We start from the raw sequence: 20,933 nt of genomic DNA, 5'->3' as shown, positions 1-20,933 counted from the left end.
GCTTTCCTGCCATATGGCACATATCGCCTGTACCCTCTGGCCTTAGAGGTGAAGCTGAAGGCAGGTTTGGCTCATTGATCTTGCAGCGATCTTACATTCCTTACATTTCTGTAAGGACTCATCGGCCTTTTGACCGAAGAGGAATTCGCCCTCAACGGGCATGGCCACTAACTCGCTTTGGACACCAGGCGAAAAGCCAGAAGACCTCAAGTAGGCATGCCTCCTCAGCATTATAGCCGATGCCATTGAACGGCCCACGCAGTCGGCCACATACAGGCCCGCTCGCAGTGACTACCTGACCACCTCTTTCCCATCCTCTACCAGCTGTATGGGGCCCTTGCACATTTCCCCTTCAGGGATATACTGCGCAGCATTCTCTACTGCCTTCCAGAGAGCGAAGGAGTACTTAGCAAAACCAATAGCCACTTTTGTGGCTTCAAGCGCCATGCTTCCTGATGTGAACACCTTTTTGGCCATGGCATACATTTTATTTGATTCTCTGTCAGGCGGCAGATTTGATATTGAAGAAGCTGATCTGGTTGAGACTGTGGCAGCTTGTACGACAAGCCCTTCGGGGAAGGGTGAGAGGAGAGGAATGAAGGGGCCCCTTTGGCTGGCCTATACGTCCCGTCATGGTAGAGCTGACCGAGGGAATGGAACAGGGATACTGTCACAGAAAGGCGAAAGGCTTTTTCAGGAGGGGGCGCACAAGAGAGTGCTTGAGGGAAGATGGGTAAAGAGATGGGTAAAGACCCAGTATCAAGAGAGTGATCACAGAAATCAGCAAGTGCAGGGGCAAGGGAGCCGATGTTGTCCTTAATAGTTTAGGAAGAACAGGGGAAGACTTGTTTGGAGGAGACCTTCATAGGGCTGACAGCCCTATTGACCTTGTCCAATGTGATAGGAGAGAAGGAGAGGAGAAAGGCTGAGGGTGGTTGGGAGGCCAGGGGTGCAGTTGGTGGGAGGAGAGGGAGGAGAAGGGGAGGAAGAAAGTGCTCAGGATGTCCTGAGTTTTTGCAGTGAAGTGGGTGGCCAGTGCAGTGCAGAGGGCCTGAGCGGGAAGAGGCAAGGTGGAGACTGCAGAAGCATTGGCTAGTTCCTTGCAGATTTTAAAGAGTTCAACTGTGTTGTTGGATGCTCCAGAGACACAGGCCTAGATGTGGGCCTTCTTCTTAGAATGAATGGTGAGACGATATTGCCTTTGGAGAAGGTGACAGGCCAGTTTGTCAGAGGATGAGTCTGTGATCTGCCACTTCCGTTCTGCAGCTCTGCATTTGCGCTTCAGGTCTGCTAGATCGGAGTCGTACCAAGTGCTACGCTTGGTGGCGTGTTTCAGGCGGATCCTCGTGACTGGGGCAAGAATGTTGAGAGTGTTGGAGATGGCGAGACGGAGGTTGCTGAGAGTAGAGTCGGAGGTAAAGTCTGTAGTTGGAGGAGGGGGTGGGTGTAAAATGGATGCAAAGGCAGCAACTGACACTCGTTTCATCAGGCAGATGTCCATAAATGAGTTTGGAAGGGCTGGGGGAGGTGCGCATAAATAAGTTTGGAAGGGTTGGGGGAGGTGCGGTCAGAGGGTTGAGAGGGCCTATGTGGGAGGAGAGGCGGGAGTGGTCTGACCAAGACAGCGGGGTGACCAGTGTACCAGAGAGCGAAAGATCTGTGTGGATAAAGGCATCAAGAGTGTGTCCAGCCGAGTGGGTAGAACCAGAGGGGAGAATGGAGAGGGAGAGCGAGGTGCAGAGGTCACGGAAGAGAGTGACACCGTGCTTGAGAAGTCAAGGTGGATGTTGAAGTCACCCAGTAGAAGGAGTTTAGCGGAAGATGTCAGGAGAGAGGAGGAGAAATCAGTCCAATCAGAGAGGAACAGTGTGATAGAGCCAGGTGGCCTATAGATAGCGGCAATGGTCAGGGAAGAGGTAGGAGAGAGGACCAGATTGCAGACCGGGATAGCAAAGGAGGAGTATGGCTGGATAGGTACGAGGGTGGAAGGGACCCACTCAGGGAAGTTCAGGGCAACCCCACCGCCAGAACGGTTGGGGGCGAGGCTTAGAGATGATTTTGTAGCCATTAGGGAGAAGGGAGTCAAAAGCATTGACTGAGCTGGCAGTAAACCAAGCCTCGGTTAGAACAAGGATATCGAGGTCAATGTCTTCAAGGCAGATGTCAGCAGAGTGTTTGATTGCAGGGCGAGCATTATGCATGGCAGTGGCTAGATGAAGCAAGTCTCTGCCTTTGAAGGTTTTCCAAGTAGGGGTACAGTGGTGTGGTACACCAGTCGGAGGAGGGGGAAGAGGGACAGGGAGAGTGGAGGATGGAGTAGCAGGCGCAGGACGGAATTTGATGAGGGACGGCAGGCACCGGTCAAAGAAGAGGAGGTTGGGTTGAGGATCCTGAGCCATGATGGTGCCATTTCAGTAGATATTAATTATGCACCGAGATGATGAGAAGCCCGCCAAGGGTACTTCCCATCTAGTGCCACCATTAATGGGTGAGGATAGGAAAGGAGAGAGAGTAGAGATAAGATGAGGGGTCCAGAGATCTGGAGAAGGGACAGAAAAGAGGATATCAGTGACAATCTGTCTGGAGGTTGCACTGATGTAGGTGTCTGCAATGGGTAGACCAGGGTTGGTGGTCAGGCGCTCTTTTTAAAGCTTCTTCCTTCCAGACTTCGTGAGAGATGGAGGATAGGTGATAGAAAAGCAGTTAGAATAGACAGGCAAGATAGTGAGCGCGATAGGGGTGGCGGAGAGACAAGGATGGGGGATAGAAGGAGAGACTGCACGGCACGAGGCACAGCAAGGCTTAACCTTGTCTGAGGTTTCTCTGCACAAGCCCAGCTCTCAAGAGAAGATGCAGAACACCTGTGTGTACTGCAGTCTATAAAGGCTGGCTCCGTGCCCACCACGTTCTCCCGATCACAATGGCATTCATAATTGGTGTCCTGTTGGCTGCCATTATGCCAGTTAAATAACTTATCCACCCTTGCCTGCCTTCATGACTTTTACCGGCTGATATTTACAACCAAGTCCTCATGTCGTCCATCAAATCCCCCCTGCTTTTTGACGGAGTTCCTCTGCCTGTGATTGCCAGCAGCTGCACTGCCTACTTTGGTGAGTGTGGGGTTCGGAGGAAGAGTCAGAGCACCTGGGAACAGGGAAGCGTTCTGGGCAAGTCTGGGTACAGATGTCTCTTTACATCTCTTTTAGTTCCACTGGTGTTTCACGGTACAACTAACTTTCCAAGCCCATCTTGCCTCTACTTTGCACACTTGCGGGAAGAAGCCCACACCTGTCCTGTTCAGACAGTCCCAGGCAAATCATCTATTGGACACAACTTGTTATCTCCTGAGGTACTGTTCCACATATCAGGTACTCGGTGCAAGCCAATATCGGTTCCTATGACATATTGGATAGTCCAAAGTTTGACAGTTTCGCACACCTGGTCCCAAATGTGAGCTCTAGGTACTACTCAGTTTGTAATGAAAGTTACAATATAGTGGTTTACGATTGTAGGTTATTTTAATTTAAAGCCAGGGCCTATTTTTCCCCAGTTTGTCCCTAGGATTGATTATTCCTAAACCACACAGCTCATACACAGACCATTGGTGAAGCAGATATGCAACCCTGGTGAACACCAACCATAAACACTGTTGAATCATTTGTTTCAAGGAAAGGTATTTATGCAGTTCTCCTCGGACCACTATCATTGTTCTATGTCAGTAGCATTCCCAAAACACTTCTCAAATGTAATACTTCATTCATTCATCTAGTATCCAGGGGTGTTATGGACCAGGGAACCATTTTGGCCCCATAGAGAAAAGGAAAGGCAAGGCAAAGAAAGGAAAATTGATCCTCAGTACCATTCTGGAGTTTGCCATATGCAATGTTGAAACGTGTTATGATGCCTTCGATGTCCTACTCTGTCTGGGGCTTTTCATCTGTGGCATTATTCTGCAACTAACAATAAATTGTGCTCTACCCGACACCGATGTGCCTTTACCTGCATCTTGAATTCCATTTAGGAGCAAACTTGTGTTCTCAAGATCACCACTTTCCTGTTGGCAAATGGTTTTTGCCCGGCTAGAACCTTTAATGTACAGGGAGAGATCTGACATGCCTGTGGGGCTAGGTGGCTGTGAGGAAGGGCACTTCAAAGTCATTCTGGGTGGTGGTGACGCTATGCATACGTCAGCTGGTGACTTCTGTGCTTTACGCCGGTCTCGGGTTTCAACCACTGAGGCTGGTGCTGATGTTTTACGAGTTTGTGCGGATCCGAGAGCTCTGTCCTCATGTTGAGAGGCCTGTCTGGCGTGAGCAACCCCAGCTGCGCTTTCTGCGGGTTTCTGCTGTATTTGGTGAATAAAAATACAAGTGTGAGATCTGTGCTAATGCTGTTGTGGCCATTCCTGATCTACTAGACATGTACTCATGTTGTGATGCATGTCTCAAATGAGCGATTCTGCCTGCATTTTCAATTAGTTTTCGCTTTATTTGTTGCATAAAAACACAACTGTGAGGCATGTGCTGATGTGGTTGGGGCCTGTTCTGAGCTATGAGGACCTGTGTCTTTGTTGACTCAGTGGAGCCACAAAGTGCTTCTTTATTTGCTGGATATTCTTTCCTGACTATATATCCAAATAAAATGTATTGAAAATCGATGTGAGTGTGTAGAATCAGAAGTGTGGAATCCAGGAGAGAAGCGGTGAACATTGGCATGACAAAATGGTGGAGGAGGAGTTGCATAATGAGTCCTGCCTTTGGGGTTCTTCTAGTTGGGGGTGGTGGATTCAAATGGAGCACACTTTACCTCCTCTCCGATAGCAGAGGTAGGCAAGGGAGACAATAACGGATGGAGACCCATGGACTCATTAGAGCAGTAAGCAAGGCCAGATTGTGTGAAACTCCCAGGAATAAAGTTTCCACGCATGCGCAGCTGCAGATACACTAACAAATAAATTGAGTCTGAGTTCACCGTTTCCCTTCCTAATCTGTACCTCCCATGTTTGCTGCTCTCGGCAAGTCTGTTCGAGGATATTATTTTACGGTAGTACTGTGTCCCCTTTTAGTACAGCACTTTGTTGTTTTATAGGTGGGTTTGCCCTATATAGGACCCAGCACATACAAACACAGCAGCCTCGCTTTGAAGGAATAAAACCCATTACTAGTGGGCGTTTGGTGCAGTTTAGGCAAAGGATAACCTGTTTTTGGTTATGATGCTTCAATGAGACATTACGGAGAGCCAAACTCTACTGACACCACCTAGAGAAGCTCTCTTCTCCTATGTGATTCTTTGTGATTCTGCGACTCTTCTATGAGCTGTACACCGCCTACTCTGTAATCATTCATTCCACATATCATGGAATCCCTCAAATCCCTGAGGGCACTTCCGTTTAGGAACATGAACGCTGTGCTACATACAATTTAGGAAGCATTGCATTTTAATTTTCACAACGCAGAGGAGTAACAATTTTCTATAGAACATGTCACAATGCAACAACAGCTGGCTTACCTGTTCTTTCCTTTTGTTCCTCACGGCGGTCACCAGATTGCTGGTTTTCTCGGTGCCAACACTTTCTGTGAAGTCACCTAGCCCTATTTCATGCCCATGCTTGGCACCTTCTTTCTTTGCTTGGGTGCCAAATATATCAGACATGTCCGTATCACCTTTCTCGCCTTTCGCAAACTGTGCATGATCGGTGGAATTTGCGTTCTCGGCTGTTTCTGCTTTTTCAGCTTCAAGAACGTCATCGTGGATTCCAAACTGCGTAGGGTCAGGCATGTCCCCTAAAATGGAAGCCACTTTGATGTTTTTGGCTCCTTCGACCAAGCCGCCCCCAAACACAGTGTTCCAGAGAACCTGGAAAATTCCCCAGATTATGGTGAAGACGAACTGGAATAGTCCCACAAATAGCGTCCAAACAAAGGAAAACAAGACTTTCACCAGCTCCTTCATGGTCATTTTCTTCACCTTCCTGAATTGTTTCTTTGCGTTCTTCAAGGTGAGTGTTGTTAGAAAGTCTGCAGTGTTCTTCTTAAGGGCACTACATGCAACTACAAATGCAGATGAAGATTCAAAAGAGTCTTCCTCTTCTTCGTCTCCCATTTCTATCACATGGTGAGTTTCCTCTTCTTCCTCATCATCAGCCCTCTCCAGAGCATCAGATTCAGAAATCTGGGAAGCCAACTGCATTTCAAAGATGGTGTCCTCACAGAAGTTGACAAAGAGCTCCATTTTCTCCTGCTCCCCGCCTTCGTTGACCACATCAAAAATGAACTGCCGTTTGGATTCCTTCACTTGAGGCTTCTCCCACTGAGTCCGGCTGGACTCGCTGATCTCAAAGTACACGCGCTCTATTCGTTTGGCACCACCCATGATCTCAATGCGACCCAGGTATGGGGCAAAATAATTCAGTACGCTGTCAGCTGGACCCAGGAGCGACTGAAGGCGTGAATCGTTGGGCATGTGCTCAGAGAGGTTGGTGAGCAAAACTGCCACGTTGAACCCAATGTCTTTGGCAGGCTCGTGGAATCTGTCCACAAACTCTACATAGTTGAACATGTCATTCTCATCAGCTTCCGCGCAAGAGAGCAAAAATTCTATTTCAGATTGGGCATACTGCTTCTGACCTTCCATCGCCTTCTGGAACTCTTTCTTTGAGATGATTCCCTTGCTGTCTGGATCGTATTCTCGGAAGGTGTCTGAGCTCGTCAAGTCCTTGAGCTTGAGAAACATGTCGAAGAACTTGAGTATCATTTCAACGTTGTTTGATGATTCCACTAAGGTGTCAACCATCTGCTTTCCAATGGTCCCATTAACGACGTTGCCTGGATGAAAGCAACAAATCCATATTAGAAAGCGTTATGTTTATGAAGTCACACACAAATATTCAACCAATAAGCAAAATGTTCATGGCCATTACTCTGAATGATACCTAACCCTAGGGTGTCATCTGGTGGGAATCTGTGTCGACAGAAATAATAGATTGGCACATTACATGATACAATGTTTGTTTGTTTTTAGATTTGTGCTAGAAGACATCTCCCACCAGATGACACCATAGGGTTAGGTATCATCTAAGTCCTACCCTCATCCTGAAGATGGTCGACAAAGACTAGGCCAAATAATAAGCCATCATTAGACGACCGAAACATATGTAGATGTTGTTAAATAAGATTAATTCTATCTGATTCAAATACATACTTAGAGTGGATATAGGTGTGAAGCAACTATTTAGTGATTGACTTTTTAGGGTTCTTGAATAACCCATGTTTTGTATATAAGCGTGCATTGAATGTGTATGTTTGAAGGTTTGTATGTATGGTGGAATTAACAAGTTGATGTGTAAAACATGTGAATTAATGTACGTGCTCTATGAACAAACACTGTTAAGAATTGTTTAATTGCTTCAAATAAAACAGTTTTTTTTTTATATTAGCGATGTACAACTTGTTATGTAACTTGTTTCTCCAATCTCATTTACCAAGGTCCACTGCATTATTTCCTATATTACTTACCTAGAGGACCGTTGGCATTACAGGTACCCTGATAATAGAACTCTCTCTAGAGAGACAAGGAGTACTATCTCTATCACTCTGATGTCCAGAAGGTTGGGATTCTCCTGGAAAAGAGTGGCCTAACAAGCTGTATAAAAAGAGGGGAAGGAGGAGGAAGGGGGGGGGGCAGGTAACTGGTACCCCCTGAAGACTACCAACGGGGTCCATGAATCCTGTGAAATGGTACGCCAGCTCAGAATGAAGTCTGAGATTCTGCCTCCTACTGAGGAGAGTGGATCGGGAAGGCTATCTCATTTTTCTTTTGTGTCTGATGATGCAGTAGCGGAGGGGGAAAAGAATCCCCTATTTGAAGTCCTCTGCTGCTTTCTTCTGTGAGCACTGCGTGATCTATTGGGTTGTCTGCCCTTTCTTTCCTGGTAGCTACGAAATCCACCAAAGCTCTTGCTTTTGAAATTGGATCGGCCCTTGTTCAGCTGGTCATCTGTGGATGAATGGAATAAGTCATTACCCTTAAAAGGGAGGCCCAAGGTTTTTTCCTGAACTTCCTTGTGAAAGTGTGTAGCTCAGGCCCATGCTGTTCACCTCAGATCTACTCCAATGCTGACAGCTCTCACAGCTGCATCAATGTGGTGAGCCACGGATTCTCAGAGGTCTTGAGCAAGCAATTTGGCTTCAGCTAAACCCACTTTGAATGCTGCTATTCTTTCTTGAGGAAGGTATTGATATTTTTGTATGACAAGGGGCACAGAAGAACACATCACTGGCCCCTGTAAACGTACTTTTGACTGGATGGTCTTCCCATGGATTCCTCATCTTAGATATTTATTCTCCTGCTTTGCAGTTCTTGGGAACTTTTTCCCAGCACGGGGTGTTGTGCACACTGGCATTGATGGGCGTCGAGGAGTCGTCGTCTTCGCGACCGATGTGACATAGATGCGGGTACAAAGAGCGCGCTCGGAGCCCTGTGACCTCAGTTGTCATTTTCTCCCCTTGCACAGCCGCATTAGGGATTAGAGACAAGGATAACTGTTCAAGTGAAAGGAGAGTCATTGGGCCTCATTACGAGGTGGACGGTAAGGGATTACCGGCACCGGTAAGGGCACCGGTGCCGGTAATCCCTTACCGCCCTATTACGAGTTCCCTTTGCGGGTCCTCCCTTAATGCCTGGTTTTTCCAGGCGTTAAGGACGGGACCCGCAAAGGGACTCTGGAGCTAATAACGGTACCGCAATTTGCGGTACCGTTATTAGCGCCTTCCCCATTCCCATTGAGCCCTATGGGGGCTCAAATGGGAATGGGGAAGGGCCCTGGTGAATGGGGAATTACCGGTCCTGCCAACCTTGGAATGGGCCGGTAATAGCTCCATTCACCAGGGTGAAGTCGGTAAGGTTTTGGAGGCAGCCATGGCGCTAATAGCGCCATGGTTACCTCCAACCTCGTAATGAGGCCCATTGTATATTCATATTAGGGAGCCCTTAACCGTGGGGTAGGTTGGGATGGACGATGAGGAATCTGTGGGAGGAACATTCAGTAGAAGGAGAAATTACTTTCTATGGATTCTTCTCCTACAGATTCCTCATCAGACAGATATCCCTTCCAGCATCAGCTGCTCGTAAAACATTTCCACAGGGAGTGTAGTGCATCTGGACTCGGCTGTCGATCCATCTTGACTCAATGCACCAGTCGTCCACTCCAGACGTGACCTTGGTCCCTTACATATACTCTGCCACTACGCCCCCGCACCTCAGATCCTCACCCTTTTTTCCCCCGAGCTCAGCCACTGCAAAAGACTGGCAAACAGCCAAACTGTTTAAAAAAAGGTGGAACACAACCAAACTGTTTTCTTTTTTGGGGGTGGGGGGTGGAACAGGACGGTTAGAAGGTTTAGAGGATCAAACTCCTGGATGGCAAAAAGCAGAACAATTAGAAATATCTGAATTTCCTACAATAAGCGGACAGTCAACATGCAATACAGGCACTTTCATAGCGGGGGTGGATGGAAGAGTGGTGAGGAATCTGTGGGAAAAGAATCCACAGAAAGAACATTCCCAGTAAGTCATTTCTCCTGCAGATTCCTCATCAGATAGACTCCAAAAGCAGTACGTGGGTATGATATGATAAGTCATTTATAATGTGCCTGTACACAAGTGTTTCTGGGCGGCGACAAGACAAGGGAGGGAAGACAGAGGGAGGACAAGACAAACGATCTTACTATGCCTTGTGTCATTCAGATCGTGCAAGTGCGAGAACGGGACGTGCAAGAGGAAAGGGAGGGGGGAAGTGCAAGGGAGAGGGGAGGGGAAAACAGGGCAACAATGCTCTGGGTAAGAGCAACCAAGGAAGCGCGGCTCTGTGTAGTGCAAGGAGAACAAGGGACTGTAGGGCTACAGTTAAAGCCCCTAGATGCGTGGTAGGCCCAGAGGCAGTGCAAGTGTGACTTATCAAGAAAGAGCCTGGTACTCAATGAGAATCTGAGGTTAGCCAAACAACCAGTCGGTACAGCAGACAGGTAGGTCAGGTAGGTCAGCAGGGTAGGGAGAGAGAGAAAGCAGAGAAGAAGGTTTTGAGCTGCTTCTGGAATTTCAGGTGGTCCGGCTCAAGTTTGAGAGGGGCAGGGAGGCCATTCCAGAGGGAGGCACCTGCAGAGGAGAGAGATCAGCACCCCACTCTCTGCCTGGAAAAGCGTCTAACCCTTAGAGAGTTGGAGGTAGCTGAGCAAAGGGCTTGAGAAGGAAGGTATTTTGGAAGAGAGCGTTGGAGGTCGAGCGGTCACAGGGCCCACAAAGCCTTGTGGACCATGAAAAGGGTCTTGAACTGGATCATTGCAGCCACCGGAGGCTAGTGGAGAGATTTCAGGGCTGGAGAGATACAGCCCCTGGGCTTGAGGCCAAGAATAAGTCTTGCAATCCTGTTCTGGATTAGTTGCAGAGGACGGAGAGTAGAGGAAGGCAGATTGCGAAAGAGGCTGTTGCAGTAGTCCAGCCTAGAGAGAACCAGGGCTCTGGAGACAGTGAGCTTCTGGGGGAAAGTGAGAAAGGGAAGCGTCCCTTTGAGGAGGTACAGCTGATAGTGGGACTTCTTGGCGACGTCCGAGATGTGAGGAGAGATAGAGAGAGTGGAGTCGAAGATGACACCAAGGTTTTTAGAGGAGAAGGTAGAGATCAGGTGGGCCAAAGGACGGTGGGATGAAAGTTCCTATACCAGAAAGTTCTGAAACACTGCTCTTCCAAAGCGAGCATCAGCCCCACGTGATAAATCCAAACAATAATGTTTGGTCAAAGTGTGCAATGAGGACCAAGTCACAGCCCGGCAAATGTCTTTAACTGGCACTCCCCTTTGAAGTGTCAAGGATTCCACTGCACCTCTTGTGGAGTGCGCTGGGATGCCTGATGCAAGCTCTTTCCCTGCGTGCTGATAGCACTCTGTTATACAGAGCGTTGCTCATTGTCTGTTTAGCAACAGCCAATCCTTTCTGTGACTGGGAAAACGCTCCAAACAACTGATCAGCCTTCCTGAATCCTGATGTTCTCAACACATAGAAACTAAGAGCCTTCTTGGGGTCGAACCTGTGGAACCTCTCCTCTTCCTTAGAAGGGTGAGAAGGAGGGTAGAAAACAGGTATGTCAATGGTCTGGGAGATGTGAAACTCCGACACGACCTTGTGCAGAAATCCAGGTAGCACTTTCAAGGACACCTTCTCCTTAAAGAAATGGAGAAAAGGAGACCTGCATGACAAGGCCTGCAGCTCACTGACCCTTCTGGCTGATGTGATTGCCACCAAAAGGAAATATTACTAACCGCAATGTTCTTTCTATGGATTCTTCTCCCGCAGATTCCACATCTGATAGATATCCCATCCAGCTTCGCTGCTTCAGAATTTTGGTCGACGGGGGCGTAGTGGACCTCGACTCGGCTGACTATCCAGGCAGTACATCAGGCATTGCATATATACTCTGTCACTATGCCCCGCACCTTTGTTTCCCCCTTTTTTCCCGAGCTTGCCACGCTGCATAGGAAAACAGAGAGATAATAACAGGCTAATAAGCCCTTAAGAAGGTCAGAAGACGTGTCCAGACCACTTCCATAATTTAGCCCTTTGGTTAGAGCCAACAAATCTGCTTGGCCAGTGAAAAAATCATCTCCTCCAGTCACCCCACCCATAGGCTCAAAGCCAAAAGGCACTTGGTCCCCTTCATCAATGTAAATCGACGGCATTGAGTTGAAAAACGTGGATCAGGATTCAGGGACATAGGAATGTTCGACTGTCGGCTTCGATGTTGGGGGTATTGTTCCCACTAGGCCTTTTGGCTCCGGTACCATGGGGCCCTTTGGCTCTAGGGCCGGTCGTTGTGGTCGAGCATGCGGGCATAGGACGAGACCTGGCCACCTTGGCACCGGAACCTCTGGGTGCAACTGGTGCAGTATTGGCCTGCAGCTTCGAGACTGGAGCTGCACCTGCTGCGCCTTTTTAAACATCTGGAGCATTTTCTACTTGAATTCCTCCCACTCTTCCTTCGACACGCCCGGGGTCCAGCAGACCTTACCGCAATCATCCAACGAATCGGATTCGTGCCTGCTTCGATGGTGTCTTTTTCTCTTATGAGTGGACGAGGAGGATGAATGTCTGAGGTACAGGAGTGTAGTGACATAGTAAATATGCGGCCAACGTCACGTCTGGTGCTGATGAGTGGCCTGGTCGAGTCAAGAGGTGTGGACATCAACATCAAGTCGTACTACGCCCCCGGCGAAAATGTTTACGAGCAGCGGACGCTGGAAGGGATATCTATCTGATGAGCAATCTGTGGGAGAATGCAATCCATTGAAATAAAACTACTCCCACTCTTCAACCGTTAGGATTTTTCATTGATAATGTGTTCCTGGGTCAACCTGCCAGTTGAAAGCTTATTTAAATCAGGAGGGAGAGCGTAGGCTGGCTAATGCAGATAACTTGCATTATCCTAGGTCAGGGATCTGCAAGCTTTGGCTCTCCAATTTTGAACTACAACACCCATCTGCCCTACACAGCACAGTGAATGGTGAGGAATCATGGAAGTCGCAGTCCAAAAACGTGTGGCGAGGGCCAGGTTGCAGACCTCTGTCATACGAGGCAATTTCTATGCAGGGTTGGATGAAAACAAAGACTCGATGTTGCCAGTTTTTTTTATGATGCAGTAACAACACCTTTTCATTCGCCAATATTTTTACCAACACTTGTCAAACAAAGTGCTACTGAGAGACGCATCAATAACTCACGTCAGAAAAAATACAGTGGGAGAGAATAGGAGGGTTAAAAAAGCAACGGTGACAGGTATCTCCCATTTAAGGAACAAGATACAAACCACCAAATAAATAAATAAGAAACTGGGCAGCAGGTGCAAAAGGGCGGATTGCTGAAGGGAAAATAGAGGCTCACCGCCAGCGACAACAACAAAATGAAAGGGAAACGGGAACAAGGCTTGGCACTATGGGAATGGGAAAGCGTCTGAGTGGAGATATAATGTGGACTTACATACATTATGGCAGCAATAAAAGGCAACACAACAGAAATTCGAAAACTTCAAACCCACATGTTCGAAGTTGCAGTAGCAGTACAGTGAAGCATACTGAATACTGCATTTTCGAATTTCCATCTTGGAAATGAGATGTTTGAAACTTCAGGCTCTCAATCTGTTCGCCTGTCCCCACGTGTGCATATGGTGAGTGGCTATACAAGTGAGTCTACAGGTGCGTGCTGAATGAAGACCACTCACCTTCAAGCAGAGAGAGCAGCATGACGACCATGTCCTGCAGGAGGTCCAGGAGCTCTTTCAGGAGCTCGATTTGGCTGGAATCCTAAGAAAAACACAAGAGGAGACGGCAATGAGAGCGATAATGAGAGCGATGTAAGCCAGGCAGGTTTCATGCGACCAAGGGTACACTTTGTTGTGACTGCAGAGCCGTCAATCCAGTATTTGTGCATGTGGCACCAACTCCCAAAGAGCGGAGCCAACTGGGTATTCTCAGGCTCTATACTCGTCTGTCCCACTAATAACATTCTGTATTGCCCCAAAGACTTCTATCATAATTCTCTTATCTCGCTATTGGATGGCTTTGTGAAACGTTATCTGAACTTTGACCTTTACCTAAGAATCCAGGCATGCCAGTTTCCTCGCTAGATAATTTGACCTTACCATCCATTGCAACTAGTTGATCCTTTGCGCCCCTTTCCCGTCACTCTGTTCCGCCCCGTGTTTGTACTTTCTCCAGCTCTTGGCACCCTACACCAGTGGAATGGCCTTTCTCTGTTTCTCAGCCCCCTTCCTCGACACACTTCTGATGGCACACTCTGGTCACTGGTGCTTGCCGAACCGCTCTTGATTCCATGGTTAGCGCTAGTGCTAAAACAAGTGATATTTCCGACAGCATGCAGGGTCATGCACCATCCCCTTTCTAAACACCAACCATTTGCACCTTTTAAGGGACATGCCAAGGCCTATAGCCACCCCTCACCAACCCATTACCTGCACACACAGCTGCGCCTACAGCAATTTCACGTTAATTGTGCTTAATTGCAGAAGACACATGCTCATCAGTGTGGTGCAGGGCTATGTGGCTGATCAGGAAAAGGCGGCAAGACCCAAGCAGGCTATTGAAATAAACACAAGCAAACCAGTTCCTGTGAGATCTCTCAGCAAGATGGGTGACTTCAGTGTTCCAAGCAAGACCCAGGTTCAAATCCCCAGGGGGGGAGGAGGGGGGCAAAAAACTACAGGTGCCCTTCCCCGCCATCCAGGAACAGTGCATCGGGTTACAAAAGTTAAGGAAATGATTGCAGATTGTTCAGAAAAGTTCGTACCCTTCAGTTCCTGCCCACTTCGACCTGTGTGTAGTATTCACACACGTCCTCAGTAAAGCCCAATGGACTCCAAACGGGGGAATAACAGAATTGTCTGCATCACTTGAAACCATGTGGACCCTTCCCGTTACCACACGCCTACTGCATACCGCAATGGTAAATGAGTTTGACGGTATTATTGGAGGTAATACCGGCAAACTTGTTATCAGGCCCTAGGTCTTTTCCTCTGTTAAACTTTCCCTTTTAATTGCAGAGCATGGTCTCTCTGGGTTTCTCCTCTGTTGCACTGGTTGCAAGACCTGGCTTATATGGATTCTACCCCATCACACTCAGGGCCACCTTAAGCCCTTTTGCGGCCTTGGGCATGGACATCTTTGCCCCCCCCCCCCACCAAACCAAAGGAATTATGTGATCAAGACTATCTGGTTGCACGCCCCTGAACCCCCAACCCCTCATCAGGATCAGAACCCCTAGGTTGATATTCTGACTCGCAGCATTAACAATAAGCATATTTACTCCCTTCAAGTCCCCTTACCCTCTTCATTCTTGCTCTAGTAAGAATGATAACCAAGTAGCATTTAAAGGCCAACATTAGCAGTCTACGAAAAGGTTACTTCTGTTCTAGTATATACAGGAGACTTTTTATCAATAGCATCCAGGAAGGTATGCAGCCTGTAGTATTAAAGCAGGACAGTATGTAAAATGTACGCCCAACCCAGAATAGGCAGAGAACTCACACTGGCTGCCTCACAGAGTGCAAAGGTGCTCAAGCATGGAGGAGATCGATTGGAAGGAAGGAGAAAGCCACACGTACCATAGCATGGATAGTGGATGCAGAGTAGAGGTTACCAGGAAGGTGTCTATATCCAGACAGGCTGAGATTGGAAATGCAACATGGTTTTCAAATAGTGTTGCCATTAGAGATCAAAGGAACAAGTGCATGTGGTGTGCAATATTTCAACGCTGACTGTTAGAGTGGAAGCAACACTATAGCCAGTGAAACCATGAGGGATGCTTTTTTGAAGATCCTACCCTGAGAAGGAAATCACTCTGAAGGGCTGACAATTTTGAAAGGTTTAGGGACTGGTATTTTGAGAGGTTAGGGAATACAAGATTAAATGAGATGCCCAGGATCACACATTGTTTAACACGTAAACCTGGGATTTGTGCCAACTCTGCAATATCTGCTTTTGAACACTTTCTTTTCCAGTTCTTAACATGATCTAAAATAATCTTATTTTATAAAACTGCCTTGTACAGTTCACAAATCAGGCTACCAAACATGACCCTTTTTCAAAACAAAATATTATAGAAGTTTGTTACACAAAATGGCAATGATTCTAGCTTCATTCCCTCCATCAAGAACTAGCATAACAATCGATGGCCCTCATTACGACCTTGGCGGAGGACCATGGTGCAATTTGCACCATGGTCCATGGCGCTAAGCTGCCAACTCCGCCATGGGGGTTGGCGGACTTACCGCCCCATTCCGAGGTTGGCGGGGCGGTAAGTCCCCAATCCCCATTTACCCTTCCCCATTCCCATTCCTGGCCCCATAGGGCATAATGGGAGTGGGGAAGGCGTTAATTACGCCACCGTAAATTACGGTGGCGTAATTAACAACAAGGTCCCTTAGCGCCATGGATTTTAACGCCTGCTAAAAGCAGGCGTTAAAATCACCATGGCGCTAAGGGAACTCATACTCAGGCGGTAAGGTACGCCATGGTTTACGCCGGCGTAAACCCCTTTCCGCCAGGGTCGTAATGAGGCCCGATGTGATTTAACAGATTTAATCTGGGTTTGTCGCTTGTATTTTAAAGGCTTAAATACTTCCAAAACACTGGTTTTTGAAATTGTCATTTATAAACGTGCAGAAAAACCTTTGACTTTTACAAAAAAGCAAACAGTTTTTTGTGTCAAACGAGCAGACCTTAAAATATGCTTGCCCGAGGCCTGCAACCTGTGGTTCGCTCTCTACTGACGACCACCCCTTTCACTAAAATTGCCTACATAAGAAGAAAGATCAAGTGATGGGCTAAACGATGCCACCAGCATGCGAGAAGGCAAACCTTTCCGAAGACAGCACAGTAATGTAAGAGCTATTAGATGATTTGACCAGGATCACTGTATCGTCTGCTGGAAAAGCCAGGATACTAGCATGAAAGCTTTGGTTAAACATTCTTGAATTTGGATACTTATTCACCTCTTGGACTAACAGTTTATGCTCACCATTGGATGTGACAGCTCCTTTTATCAAAACCCCATCTGAACAAACCAATTTCTAGACCTTCACCATATGGATGAGATGTGCGTTTTTATAGCAATCCCTATGTGGTGTGGGTACATTGCTGATAATAGCACCTGTTGTGCTGAAATCCAAGTACCTATGCAGCAGGTTTATAAACTTCAGACATAGGAAAGGCTCTGCCAGCCTTGCTGGAATGTGCTATTCTAATGTTGCATATGAACACATATTTCTGCAATGAGTGCTTAACACACTGAGCTAACTTCTGAACCACTATGGCACTACATTTATCAATATGCATTTCACCTTTGCACATGATCAACATAATAATGCTCCAGGAGTTGTGCCATAAGGAATACACAAACTATGTATACCACAGTGAACACAGAAAGCATTACAGATAAATTGATCAAGGCAGTATGTACTTGTCAAAACATACAGGCAATTGGTTTAGAGCCTCAGCAGTATGCCATACAATATCCTGATGTGTGCTATTTAAGTCTGGTGAACAATGGAATTTTACTTCTTTATATCACGTAGCCTTGTGCCCCCTCCCTGCAAGGTGGGGGCCGAGGACAAGTTCCCTATTTGCCCTCCCATAAAAAAATCTCTGATCACACTGATTGCAGATACTGACCTCAGTGGGCTCTGTCCTACACCAGTGACTGCACAGCGTGGTGTCTGCGTGTTCTATCCCATAACACTGACTGAAGATGCTGAACTCTGTGGGTTAGGTCCCATCACAATGACCACTCTCTGGGCTCTACCCGATCCAATGAACTGCACAGACTGGTCTCTGTGGGCTCTGTGCCATAACTCTGACTGCGCAGCCTGGTGTCTGTGGGCTCTGTGCCATAACTCTGACTGTGCAGCCTCGTCTCTGTGGGCTCTGTGCCATAACTCTGACTGCGCAGCCTGGTGTCTGTGGGCTCTGTGCCATAACTCTGACTGCGCAGCCTGGTCTCTGTGGGCTCTGTGCCATAACTCTGACTGCGCAGCCTGGTGTCTGTGGGCTCTGTGCCATAACTCTGACTGCGCAGCCTGGTCTATGTAGGCTCTGTGCCATAACTCTATGACTGCACAGCCTGATATCTGTGGGCTCTGTGCCATAACTCTGACTGCGCAGCCTGGTCAATGTGGGCTCTGTGCCATAACTCTGACTGCACAGCCTGATGTCTGTGGGCTCTGTGCCATAACTCGGACTGCACAGCCTGGTCAATGTGGGCTCTGTGCCATAACTCTGACTGCGCAGCCTGGTGTCTGTGGGCTCTGTGCCATAACTCTGACTGTGCAGCCTCGTCTCTGTGGGCTCTGTGCCATAACTCTGACTGCGCAGCCTGGTGTCTGTGGGCTCTGTGCCATAACTCTGACTGCGCAGCCTGGTCAATGTGGGCTCTGTGCCATAACTCTGACTGCACAGCCTGATGTCTGTGGGCTCTGTGCCATAACTCGGACTGCACAGCCTGGTCAATGTGGGCTCTGTGCCATAACTCTGACTGCGCAGCCTGGTGTCTGTGGGCTCTGTGCCATAACTCTGACTGTGCAGCCTCGTCTCTGTGGGCTCTGTGCCATAACTCTGACTGCGCAGCCTGGTGTCTGTGGGCTCTGTGCCATAACTCTGACTGCGCAGCCTGGTCAATGTGGGCTCTGTGCCATAACTCTGACTGCACAGCCTGATGTCTGTGGGCTCTGTGCCATAACTCGGACTGCGCAGCCTGGTCAATGTGGGCTCTGTGCCATAACTCTGACTGCACAGCCTGATGTCTGTGGGCTCTGTGCCATAACTCGGACTGCACAGCCTGGTCTCTGTGGGCTCTGTGCCATAACTCTGACTGCACAGCCTGATGTCTGTGGGCTCTGTGCCATAACTCGGACTGCACAGCCTGGTCTCTGTGGGCTCTGTGCCATAACTCCGACTGCACATCCTAGTCTCTGTGGGCTCTGTGCCATAACTCTGACTGCGCAGCCTGGTCTCTGTGGGCTCTGTGCCATAACTCTGACTGCGCAGCCTGTTGTCTGTGGGCTCTGTGCCATAACTCTGACTGCGCAGCATGGTCTCTGTGGGCTCTGTGCCATAACTCTGACTGCGCAGCCTGGTCTCTGTGGGCTCTGTGCCATAACTCTGACTGCACAGCCTGGTGTCTGTGGGCTCTGTGATATAACTCTGACTGCACAGCCTGGTCTCTGTTGGCTCTGTGCCATAACTCTGACTGCACAGCCTGGTGTCTGTGGGCTCTGTGATATAACTCTGACTGCGCAGCCTGGTCTCTGTGGGTTCTGTGCCATAACTCTGACTGCGCAGCCTGGTGTCTGTGGGCTCTGAGATATAACTCTGACTGCACAGCCTGGTCTCTGTTGGCTCTGTGCCATAACTCCGACTGCACATCCTAGTCTCTGTGGGCTCTGTGCCATAACTCTGACTGTGCAGCCTGGTCTCTGTGGGCTCTGTGCCATAACTCTGACTGCACAGCCTGGTCTCTGTGGGCTCTGACCCATAACTCCGACTGCGCAGCCTGGTCTCTGTGCCATAACTCTGACTGCGCAGCCTGGTGTCTGTGGGCTCTGTGATATAACTCTGACTGCACAGCCTGGTCTCTGTTGGCTCTGTGCCATAACTCTGACTGCACAGCCTGGTGTCTGTGGGCTCTGTGATATAACTCTGACTGCGCAGCCTGGTCTCTGTGGGCTCTGTGTCATAACTCTGACTGCGCAGCCTGGTCTCTGTGGGCTCTGTGCCATAACTCTGACTGCACAGCCTGGTCTCTGTTGGCTCTGTGCCATAACTCTGACTGCACAGCCTGGTGTCTGTGGGCTCTGTGATATAACTCTGACTGCGCAGCCTGGTCTCTGTGGGCTCTGTGCCATAACTCTGACTGCGCAGCCTGGTCTCTGTGGGCTCTGTGCCATAACTCTGACTGCGCAGCCTGGTCTCTGTGGGCTCTGTGCCATAACTCTCACTGCGCAGCCTGGTCTCTGTGGGCTCTGTGCCATAACTCTGACTGCACAGCCTGGTGTCTGTGGGCTCTGTGATATAACTCTGACTGCAAAGCCTGGTCTCTGTTGGCTCTGTGCCATAACTCTGACTGCACAGCCTGGTGTCTGTGGGCTCTGGGATATAACTCTGACTGCTCAGCCTGGTCTCTGTGGGCTCTGTGCCATAACTCTGACTACACAGCCTGGTGTCTGTGGGCTCTGTGATATAACTCTGACTGCACAGCCTGGTCTCTGTTGGCTCTGTGCCATAACTCTGACTGCACAGCCTGGTGTCTGTGGGCTCTGTGCCATAACTCTGACTGCGCAGCCTGGTGTCTGTGGGTTGTATCGCCTGATAGTGACTGCTGAACCTGACCTCCGTGGGTTCCATCCCAAGACACTGACTGCAGGGCTTGACCTCCATATAGGTCTTCCCTTACTGGCCTGTATCGGCGTTGCACCCCATTAGCGTTAGCGCTCGACCATACGGCACATCATGCCTATCGCTCTCATTGCCTTCCCCTGAAACAATGAAGGAAGAACGTCCATAGGATGGTTCTGTGTGCAGTCTCTGCTAGAGGCTTCCTGGTCTGCGCTGCATGTGTACCTCAGAGCGTCTTCTCTTTAAACGGACTACTGGTGCTGACGGCATGCCATCGCATCCATGACAACACGCCCCATTTCACTTCGGAGATGCTAGGCCAGTTTGAATTCTGGGACTTGTAGTCCTAGATTCATATGGGTGAAATTCAAGACGAGTACCAGAATGCGAAGTGAAAACCAGGATGGGGCAAGTAACAACGGAATGAGATGGGGCATGTGGTTTCCGGTTTCGTGGGAAACAGTTTGTCTTTGGAAGGAGACTGTTCGTTTGTAGAGCTTTCGCACCCTCACCAGTGTTATGTTTGGGAACCTTCCCCCAAAACCTTGGTGTACGTAAGGTACTTCCTTGGGAGGATAGCTCAGGGGCAACACGCTCGTCCTGGAAGTAAGACGACGCGAGCAACACGGGTTCGATCGCCGGGTCCCTACTTAGACACCTCTGGGTATTAAGCGCGTTATAAATATTTCTCCCGCAGGTTCCTCTTCTGATAGATATCCCACCCAGGTTTGCTGCTTCGGGAATGTTTTTGACAGGGGGCGTAGTGGACCTCTACTCAGTTGTCGATTGTTGATCCATCTTGCTCGGTGCTCAAGCATCAGCTTGGGACATGACGTCAGGCATTGTATATATACTTCTTCACTACACCCCACACCTCAGTTTCCCCCTTTTTTCCTGAGCTTGCCACGCTGCATAGAAAAACCGAAAGCTAATAAGCCTATAAGAAGTTAAAAATAACAATAAGCTTCCAATGGAAGGAAAAACC

At 48.6% G+C, this 20,933-nt stretch overlaps 1 protein-coding gene across 7 annotated transcripts in view; it reads right to left on the bottom strand.

Moving 5' to 3' along the window:
- RYR3 (ryanodine receptor 3) overlaps positions 1-20,933 on the bottom strand; it is a 1,751,462-nt gene that overhangs the window by 211,059 nt on the left and 1,519,470 nt on the right. For all 7 annotated transcript variants that reach the window (XM_069638568.1, XM_069638566.1, XM_069638573.1 and 4 more), the window contains 2 exons: positions 13,264-13,345; positions 5,509-6,824 (listed from right to left, as the gene is read on the bottom strand). In XM_069638568.1, coding sequence (XP_069494669.1) covers positions 5,509-6,824; positions 13,264-13,345 — 1,398 coding nt within the window. The remainder of the gene's footprint in view (positions 1-5,508; positions 6,825-13,263; positions 13,346-20,933) is intronic.

This window comes from Ambystoma mexicanum, chromosome 14 (assembly GCF_040938575.1).
Source record: "Ambystoma mexicanum isolate Mex_15411 chromosome 14, UKY_AmexF1_1, whole genome shotgun sequence".
Taxonomy (NCBI): domain Eukaryota; kingdom Metazoa; phylum Chordata; class Amphibia; order Caudata; family Ambystomatidae; genus Ambystoma; species Ambystoma mexicanum.
Note: the sequence above shows the minus strand (reverse complement) of the source record. Positions and strands in the feature narration are given on the sequence as shown.